At 40.7% G+C, this 10330-nt stretch overlaps 2 protein-coding genes across 2 annotated transcripts; both read right to left on the bottom strand.

The window, feature by feature from the left end:
- Positions 1–1728: 1728 nt before the first annotated feature.
- Positions 1729–6715, bottom strand: pdap1a (pdgfa associated protein 1a). The gene is made up of 6 exons (XM_083787807.1): positions 6568–6715; positions 5940–6022; positions 5784–5855; positions 4618–4742; positions 4113–4264; positions 1729–3811 (listed from the first exon to the last, which is right to left on the bottom strand). The coding sequence occupies exons 1-6, from the start codon at positions 6578–6580 to the stop codon at positions 3777–3779; spliced, it is 480 nt and encodes a 159-aa protein (XP_083643933.1). The 5' UTR covers positions 6581–6715; the 3' UTR covers positions 1729–3776.
- A 424-nt stretch (positions 6716–7139) lies between these two features.
- slc16a8 (solute carrier family 16 member 8) lies at positions 7140–9192 on the bottom strand (the record flags this gene model as incomplete). The annotated part of the gene is made up of 4 exons (XM_083787599.1): positions 7140–7354; positions 7578–8429; positions 8716–8859; positions 8970–9192. The coding sequence occupies 4 exons, from the start codon at positions 9190–9192 to the stop codon at positions 7140–7142; spliced, it is 1434 nt and encodes a 477-aa protein (XP_083643725.1).
- Positions 9193–10330: the final 1138 nt, after the last annotated feature.

The raw sequence follows: 10330 nt of genomic DNA, 5'->3' as shown, positions 1-10330 counted from the left end.
AATGAGCCTCTCACACAAACAGTGAATGAGGAAGTAGATGCATTGTGAGCTATAAGGGAAGAGAGGTACTTTGGTAGTCACAATGAATGTAAACCAACACACCACAGTATTTCAACACAGCCATTTCTCCTTTCACTACTCTCAACACTTTGTTGTGAATGGACTAGGCCAGGCTAATTATTTTAATGAAATTGTCTTTCCTCGTCTTATTCTCACCTGGAAATATGAATAATTTTTTTCTGGGTTACCTCTGTGTAAACTATTTTATAATTTCCTTCTCATGTAGTGTCGATTGACTCAAAAAACATTAAAATACTAAAAGCAAAAGAACAAGGATGTGAAAATTCAAAAAGAGGAAACTATTGACTGTTAAATTGGATTAGCTAGGCTACGGATATGGGCTTTAGTGTGAGAAGCCTTCCCTTTAGAACTTCAGCTCAAACTGTCAAGTTAGTTCTTGGAACAAATTTCAAATTTCACATTCCTTTTTTTCATCATTTATTTAATCAACTTAATATATATATATATATATTCAGAGTAGATTGTAAATAATGCAACTTAATGTAACAACTACAGGACAAAAAGTGATAGTGATGCCAAGTTGAAAGGTTATTATCAATATGGTGATCAAGGGTAGCTACTGGGACATAAGTCAGGACTTGATCACCCGATGTTCGCGAGACCCGAAATACTGTGTGGTTGTCAAAAACAATCCCAAGGCAGACCTGGACTTGTCTCAGTCAAGGCACACCGTTGGGCGTTTTGACAACTGGCTTAATAGTCCGGCAGCCGAGGTGGACGGGTGGGAAATTTAGTATATAGTCTTTTTTATTGGCCTAAAATATTGTCTATAGGCTACTGTATACATACAATCATGAATCCACTGGCTGTCATTATTGGGCAATTTTTTATAGGGGTTTCTTGTGACCCCATCATTAACTTCCTATGGCAGGCAAAAATGTCAAACTTTCCTTTTGCTTTCATTAGCATGTGACGTCAAATGCACTCCTTGGGCAAAAACAGCCATAGACGTCATGTTTTGCCTGCCATAGGATGTTAATGGTAGGGTCACAAGAAACCAATATTAAAATAATTGCCAATACTGACAGCCGGTCGGCAAGTGGATTCATGAATGTATATAGACAATTTAGGCCAATAAAAAAAAGACTATATACCAAATTTCCCACTTTAAACAAAAGAAGCCTGCGGCTGCCGGACTATAACATAATGGTGACTGGCAATGCAACAAGAGATAAAACTGTAGGCTCTGTACTTCTAACCTCCCAAACTCTTGATGACTTGTCAAATGCTGCAGCCTGGTGGGAGCTGGCAAAGAATAAATGTGCATAATTAATTGATAGTCAAAGAGAACAAAAATAAACACTCAATGATTTTCCATTTCCAGTAGAGTAAAGCAGAGTCCACACCAATGATTTGCAACATAACTCTTATCTCGTTGCAACCACAACCACTTTCAACACAATACAAAAACTGCACTGACCTGCAATGGTCATGCAACTTGTTGCAACAATATGCAATATGCATTGCAAAGGCAGACGAAGGCTAGCTACCCAAGGCTACATAGCATATACATCACATCAATGTACCGGTAGTATTCATCATTGATACTGGCACTTGCAATGAGAAAGCACATACATAGTTCATTGGCTTGTTAGTCACTCATTAATCTAATGTTGGAACAATGAAAATACAATTAAGAGCAAGAGGTTATTTATGAATGTATTTATTTCTATGTAACAAAAGAATTCAAATACAAGATGCAACAAACAAAACATAATCCTTCCAGTCCTGAAGTCCTTTTTACACTCATTTAAAACACTGTGGCTATACTCTCACTGTAAGCTTTCCAAGAGCATTAAATGAATTTCCCTCCGGTGATCAATAAAGGTTGAAATTATCTTATGGGGGTTCTTTCAGATACTTGAGTGAGGATGATATTGCTTCACTTTTCAAGGCTTTTTTATAAACTCCATAGTCCTCAAACAAAAAATAAATAAAATGTCACCTAATGTTCTGAAAGCGGAGGCGTTTGTGCTCTGTGAAGTATTGCATCCATGACATGACTGTCAAAAAATAACAGATTTGTATCCCAGTGCAGTCACTTGAGAACTGCTGCTTCATAACACATTGTCATAGCAATATCTCCTGGAGAAGACAGTGAACTGGTCTTGTGTAAACTTTCAAAAAGGCAACAAATGACATGGTCCCTTCCTGATGAGACACAAGCAACCCCATAAAAACAGCCGCAGTGGGATGCATGGTATCGGTATGGCGTTGCGTCACTGCATTAATATGTATGTAAAATAAATGTAATGATAAACGCATACATAAAATAACGGAAAAAAAAACACTTGTTACTAATCTTGGCTTTTAATTTGCCGTCTGCTTTCAGAGGACCCAGAGCAAAAAGTATTTGAAATTTGTTTTATTCAAGCTGTCTGTATGCTGCCAGCCATGTCAATTTACATAATTATGTAGTTAATATATTTTGTCTTATTTTGACACATTTCTAATACAAAGTCTCACCATATTAGGACGGTCTTTCAACCAACTCAATGTAGGATCACACTGAACCAATGTCACGACATGGACTAGTTAGATGTTTTCTTCAAAAATACTTTAGTTACATGTAAGAGACAGCATACATTCATTTTCATATCGTTACCTAATCTTCTACTAGGCAACTGCACTTTTAATATTTATCTCGTTTTTTAATGGAAGCTAAGGGCAAATGCTACCAACATTTTCCACACAGCTTCATAAAAATAAAATTTGTATTTACCAATGTTTGACAGAATAATGCTTACTGAAACGTTGATGTTTTAAGTAGGATCACTTGCACTCACTACCTTGTGACTTTCAAGTCAAAGACCTCAGACGATGCCTGATTTTGGAAAGAAGACACAGCTGGTAGGGAAAGCTAAGGCTGCATTCCGAGAGGGGAAACAACCATTTGTCTGTTAAATGTCATATAAGACTTGCTTCACACAACATGTCTCTCTGGGAGATAGCTTCCTGTAGTGCAGCAAATTATCTTCCACCCTGAAAGCTACCAACAACAGAATACTGAATTACAAAGGAAAAAAGCAGCAAGTACTAAGCCTCACTGCCCATGACCATGGTTTATCGTTCTGCTACTTATACAGCTACTGCGATTAACCTTTGTAAGGCAGAATATGAAATTTAGTATAGAGAAGTATTGTATATAGTTTACCATTAGTGTTCCTTTCTCCATCTTTCACCGCTTTGTATTTTCTATAAAATGCCGGCTAGATGGAAAGAAGGTTATCGCACCTGACACTTCCTCATACCTCATCACTGCAATACCTGTCCAATCATTGAGTAATCATCGTTTTAAAATGTATAGATCAAAAGACAGAGTGAAAAAAGCAGCAGCTTTACAATTACACCCCTGTTGGGAGGCACAGACTGAAGAGGTAGCAGAGCAGTCGGACCACATGTGACTGTCACCTCTCAAAGTTCCAAACCCAACGAACCTGAAACAAGGCATTCGAGTGTTCCATTTCCCCTCCCTCTGCTCCGCCACCTTTTTCCTGCCCCCCAATGCCACCCACCCCAACACCCCGTCTCATATAAACAACGAGTGACAGGTCCCTCCCACCCCAAGCGCTGCACCCCTGAGCTTTACCCCTTTGTATTGGTCCCCTCCCCTCTCCACCAGGTATCCCTCTCTTCTTATTCTTCTCTCCATCCCTAAGACTGTTGCACAAGTCAAATACTCCAGTTAAAGATGACTAGCGCTTTGCTTTGGTTACATCAACCTCTTTATCTGAAAAAGAAAAAAGAAAGAAAGAAAAGGGAAATGTGAATCTGTGTATTTTAACGGTAGGCTTTTGCCCTTCTGCTCCACAGGAGATTTCTGTCCTACCTGATCCCACCATAAGCATGGTGGGTGTGCATTAGAATTTCACAGGTGCACTGGGCCAGTCAAACTCCCTGCTGTTCAGGTTTTCAGTTAAATTACATGCTCAGGGAGGAATGTTCATATTTACACAAGTACAGTACTGTGTAAACTCCCTCACTGAACGCTATGAAAATGATCTTGTGTGGCCGTGTGCACGACTTCTCACCTTTCTTGAGGTTGTCCCTCTTTTTGGCTGCATCCTCTCTCTCTTTCTTGATAATGGCCAGTCTGGCCAGGTCAGCCCTGGCCTGCTCCGTCTTCCCCTCGAGGTGGAGCTTCATGTAGCGCTCTTTCGCCTTCTGTTTCTCTATCTCCTCTCTTAAAGGGAAGGGAGGGTGGAAGGAGGGAGAGAGGGAATGAGATAGGACAAAAGAGTTATTCAACATCCTATGCTTCAACATACAGCCGTCACACAAGAAACACCTGACACCAAAGGAAGGAAACGTATGACAGAACAGAGACAGGTCAAAGGACAAACACAAAGAGACTCAGAGAGAAGTTTGCAGGGGATGGAGAGGACAGAGCACAGGGTGACAGATCACAGCACACTGACAGCATCCTACGCATTCGCACATTCACAGTAAAAAGAAAAAACAAAGCAGATTGCCAGCTCCTGAAGTTGAAAATATTAACGATAAAAATAAAAGATGTGTACTTGAGTGATGGCTCACCTCTCTCTGCGTGACAGCTCTTTCGGTGCATTCAAGTCCAACTCCGCCACCTTCTTACTCTTTGTTGACACGCGATTGGGATTCTCAATTTCTATTAGTCCCTCCACGCCACTTTTCTTCTTATTCTATGTGGCAAAGGAAACAGTAAGAAGACATTCATTTACAGAAAACCAACAGGGACATAAAACAATGCCAGCCCCAGGTCAAATGCGGCTGTGTCTTGTGGGTTTGTGCGGCTGTGTCTTGTGAGTATGTCTGTTATGTTAGCTAGCTACTTTGGAGCAAGGCAACATCATCACCTCGACCAAATACAACCACTATAATTACATTGTATTACTCAATGTATGAATGAACCATTGTAAAGCGCTTTGAGCACTTGGAAAAGCGCTATAAAATGCCATTCATTATAAAATAACTTTATTCACTAAAAAGGTTTAGGGTTACATAATAGAGCTAATAAGATAATACAAATTACATAAGAGATCCTAGTTGCTGGTAAATTAATGGCCCTGTGCAAAGTGTGCATGGCCACGCAACTAAACATTAGTGTGATGATGGTGCACATATACCAATGGGTACAGGGTGTTCGGTTTGGTCATGTACCAAACAAGTGGTGAAATAGTTTTTTTGTGTGCGTTTTATTTTCTTGCTTTGAATGGGGAACTTTCATTCCGAGTTCACAAATGGGACATATTTTGCAAGTGCACCAAACACTGCATGTTTGATATGCACAGAGTTTAGTTTAGGACCAACATCATGAAGGCTCTGTTGCAAATAGAACAGAACTTGGTAGAAGGAATCTTGGACTGAAACTTTGAAATATGTTTTTTTGACAAGGAGATCTCCAGGAGGTTGATATGTTCCCAGGGTCTGAAATGGGTGACTCTTGCTGCTGAATTCTGGACGTACTGCAACTTATTCGTTTAAACATGGATAAGAGCCTACGGTATAGTCTATGAAAGATGTGTAGTAAGTGAGAGTCTATAATACTGCACTGTACTTTCTCTTTTCACAAATGTTAGGCTAGAAAGGGCTTCAAGAAATGCTAATAATTTTACTGGTGGAAGATAAAGACAAAGAGGACATGTGGATAAGTCCAACTGCATCTTTGAAGACTCAAACAATCGTCAAAGACAGTGTACAACCGCACATCACAAAATCCTCACCTCACACTCCTCATCACTGCTGCTGTCAGAGTTGGACTCTTCACTCTCCTTCTCCTCACCACCATTCGCCTCCTGGAAAACAAACACTTTATTAAAACCTTAATCCCAGTTCAAAACTCGCTTAGAGCCTTTTTCCAATAATAATTTAGTACTCACCAGCTCTCTCTGCTTTCTCATCTGTCTATCAATCTCCTCTGGGTTGCTGAACTGCTTTCCTCGGCCCTTGTGGCCTTTCTTTCCTGCATCCCCAAAAAATATGAAGAGATGAGTCGCACACAAGATGAGTCACACATGACGTCCACTGCGGTACAGCTTGATTCTGCTAACTGACAAAGGCTTCCATGCGTATCTATGATGCGTTCATTACAATACATATAATCGTTTTGTAAGCTAGTGATAACAGACCCAGTATTATGATGTTGTAAATTTAAATGTCTGACAAATGTCCACCAGCACAGTTAAACGGCCCTGTGTTGCACATGGTGCTACCCGGCAGAATGGTGCAATCGAACCAGCTGTCAAATTTCACCTAACTGCCAGCAAACGGCCACGATTTTAACGAGTTCATAAATTAACTGAAGTTAAATGTATTTAGTTTCTGGTCGCTGGAAAACGACACATTTGTCTTTCCTTTGCTTGCTGACATTTAACACGAAGCCGGTTTAATTTGCTCGCTAGCAGCTATTAGCTTAGCAACAAAGCAAGTCAAGGCATTCCTTCAGTACGCTAGTAGTTAGAAAACATTAATACTTCACAACAAACGTTATCAGGTTAAGTCACTTACCGCCTCGTGGCATACTGATATATTAATTATATAAAACGGGTGCCTAAAAGTCGCTGAACAGTTTGATGACAGGCAGCCAGCTAAGTGCTCTTTCGTTGTCTCTACTGGAGAAAAATAGTTACAGGCCGGCCCCGGCACGTCGCTCGCTCGCTGCTTCCTGAGTGAAAGGCGGTGCCTCTGGATATTCCACCAATCACTGAACCGAGTACTTGACAGACAGCTTCATGGACCATTGATCTGGGATTAGTAAAAGCAGCCCTTGGACCAGAATTAAATCTATACTTTGGTAAACTCACAAATTACTGAAATTAGTTTAAATGCCCAGTGTTTATTTAACAATAACCCCAAACAACCACAAATAAAAACAAAACTAACAATGTAAAAACGTGTACTTTACTAAAAGATCAAAAAAGACATCTAGATATTGTAATAAATGAGAATATCAACATTCAGGTGAGGTTAAATAACATGCAAATATATTTATAAATGTAGCCATTTCCTGAAATAGCTCTGATCAGCTTCTTGCAGAGATTCTGTGAACACGATCTATTCATGAGTTGACAAAGTCTATTCTATTCGTTGTTTTTGCTGTCATTTTGGTTGTCATTTAAGTCTCTGCATGGTCTGCCTATATTTTCCTCCTCCTGTGAGCATGTGTCCTTGGTGGTTTTACTGTTCCTGAGGCAGCAGAAGGAACAAATTGCAAGAACAAGTCCAGAAGTAATCAGCTCTGCCCCAGCCATGTAGAAAATCAGCTCATAGTTCTTGAACGCATCCACTAGACGTCCTGTGAAGAATAATGAGTTCATGCACAAGTCAAAGGGGGGAGGATTGCTGAAATGTATAACTTAAAATCTATTTATTTTTGCCAGGATTTTTAGAATACACTTAATGTATATGTCCTATGCCTCAAACATTCCATAACTGAAATGCCATAGATAGATCTACCGGTATGTCACTTCACCTAAACTTCAAGCCTGGGTACCGAGGCTACTTCAAACATCACTCACCTGCTGAAGGGGGTCCGATGAGCACTCCTATAGCCTCGACGAGCAGCACCAAACCCAGTGCACTGGAAAAACCATCTCTGCCTACAATTCCCATCAGCACCTCAAACTGCAAGGACCCCACCATCCCATAAGACAGGCCAAAGAACACACAGAAGATAACCAAGTCTTTGTAGGCCGTGACCTGTGCAGAGCATACATCAGTTAAACCATTAAAAAGCAGAGCTAGGCTGAAAAAGTACACGATTTTGGGTCTCATCCACTTGAGGCTGGCCACAAGTCCACAGGTTGGCCGGGCAAAAATGTCAATGAAACCAATGATAGAGAGCAGGAAGGCGGCCTCGCGGTCAGGCACTCCCTGGTCCTTGGCAAAGTTCACCAACAGGATAGTGGGCACAAATAATCCTAACACCACAATGAATTTAGCAATAATGTAGATAACCAGCCCTCTGTTCCGAAGCACGCTGAAATCCAAAAGTTTCTTCTTTTTCTGAGTTGCTATTTTCATCCTGTCTTTCTCCTGCTCTGACATTTTTGTCTGTGACGGTAGCATTTCTTTCAGCTCTTGTGCATTCACATCTTCCATCTCCATCTCATTCTCTCTCCTCCTCACCCTAGTCTCCAGAGGCCTCATGACAGCCCCGCAGACACAGCAGTTAAGCAGCAGCCCCCCCATGATGAGGAATCCCCCCCTCCACCCATACTTGTCCACCAGGAGCTGGCCGAGAGGAGACAATATGGATAGGAAGACAGGGCTCCCAGCTGCAGACAGGCCGTTAGCTATGGGTCGACGCTTGTCAAAGTAGCTTCCCAGCATAATAAGGGACGGCTGGAAGTTCAATGCCAGACCTAGACCTGTCAATGGAGAATTAGAGAAAAGAAAAACAAGAACTAATTGGTAAAATCATATGGCATTGTTTGCTGAATGTTCTGAAATTTTAAGAAATGGTGAAGGTGGACCTTTGATTGTAGAACAAAGAATCGTAACTTTATACAATGACATTTATTTCCTACTGTAGGCCTATTACTGAAATAGCATTTTAATTTGCAATTTGCAATTGTTTTGTAAGATAAGGATAGTTTTCTTAATTATTTAGTTCTTACTTACTATGAAGAGGACACATTTACCAGTGCCAGTTACCTGTAAGAACACCAGCGGTGAGGTAAAGCTCTATTATGTTAGTGGTGAAAGATGCGCCCACCATCCCTGCTGAAGCAAGCAGTCCCCCAACCAACATCACTGGCCGGCAGCCAAACTTGTTGACCATGATACTAGACACAGGGCCTGAATGTGGAGAGAGAGAGAGAGCCCAAAGTCTTGCAGACATGAATCTTGAGATCTTTGACCAGCAGCAAATCTACCAAGGATTTATTCCTTTCATGTGGACCTCTCACCTGAGCCATAGAGCATGGCTAGCATGATGGAGGAGATCCATGCTGTGTCGCTGTATCCCACCCCAAAGTCCTTCATCAGCTCTTTGAAGTAGACACTGACGGCCTTGGGGAAGGCGTAGGAGAAGCCTGTGACAATGAAACAGCTGAACAGCACCACCCAACCCCAGCCTCCATCGGGAGGTAGAGGAGCCCTGCTCATCTGAGGCGTACTGCTGACACCCATGCCGAAACAGAAAGTGGTTCCTACACAGAATACATTTTAAATAGTGAGACTTGAAACAGAAAATGAACAAGAAAGTACCGGTATTCACATGTGTACAGTTAAGTAGTTAATCATTCGACTCTACAGTGTATCCGTATCCATGTAGTAGCAGGTATAAAATGGATAAAACATACTGTATAATATTATATCACAGGCAGTTTAAGATTAATGTTCACATTAAAGTTGGCTTTACTAAATCAAAATGTTCAGTGTGACACTGCTATCTTACAATGTGCCAGGATTGTCGCTAATCAGGCAGAATTTGTCAGAGATTTGAATTAATCTCAGTCTGAAAAACATGTTTTTGAAGAGCCCCTCCTATGCCCAGCTTTGTGTGTTTGTGTGTGTACCCAATAGTGATGATTTGATTGGCTGAGCAATGTACGTATTTAGGATATAAAGTGAGGATGCCACAAGTGATTAGCCGGATTGGATTTGAGGATATAAATTGAGGACAGAAAAGTGAGGTTTGTGTTTGGCCGGAATGATATGATGTATGATGATAAGAGCACCCCTCACTTCACATGAGTGTGATTTTTTAAATTTATATCAGGCTTACTTACTTTTGTCTGAGTTTAGTTCTTCCACGTGTCCTTTTACCCTAATCCGATTGTACTCAGCCTACCCTGAGTACTGGGTTCAATATGAATGTACCTCACAGAAGAGTTACATTTAATGTATGCATATATGCATGCATAGTGTTGCATACTGTATGTTGCACATTTTTAGCTTGGCAACTAGTCATTATTTTGGGGGCATTTTTTATTCAATAATAATTCAATTGAGAGCAACAGACGAGAGAAGAGAGACAGTAGATACAGCGAAGGAATGACATTCAGCTAAATCAGTCTGGTCGGCCATGAATCAAACCAGTGAAAATACTAATCAGGGAATTGGTAATTTGGTATGTGCCCTAATCTATTGACTAATTGGGTCACCCCTGGATACTTATTCTTTGATCAAGCTGAAAGGGTTATGTAGGCCTACTATAGATTGTTGTAAATATTCTTTATATTGTACAACAAACCAGTTACATTCTCAGGTCTTGCAACAATGCATGATTCAGTGCAAATGAAAAAATAGTATTGGTTGACAGTCA

This window comes from Protomyctophum parallelum (genome assembly GCF_964188405.1).
Source record: "Protomyctophum parallelum genome assembly, chromosome: 17".
Classification (NCBI taxonomy): domain Eukaryota; kingdom Metazoa; phylum Chordata; class Actinopteri; order Myctophiformes; family Myctophidae; genus Protomyctophum; species Protomyctophum parallelum.
This window is presented reverse-complemented; position numbering and strand designations above follow the sequence as displayed.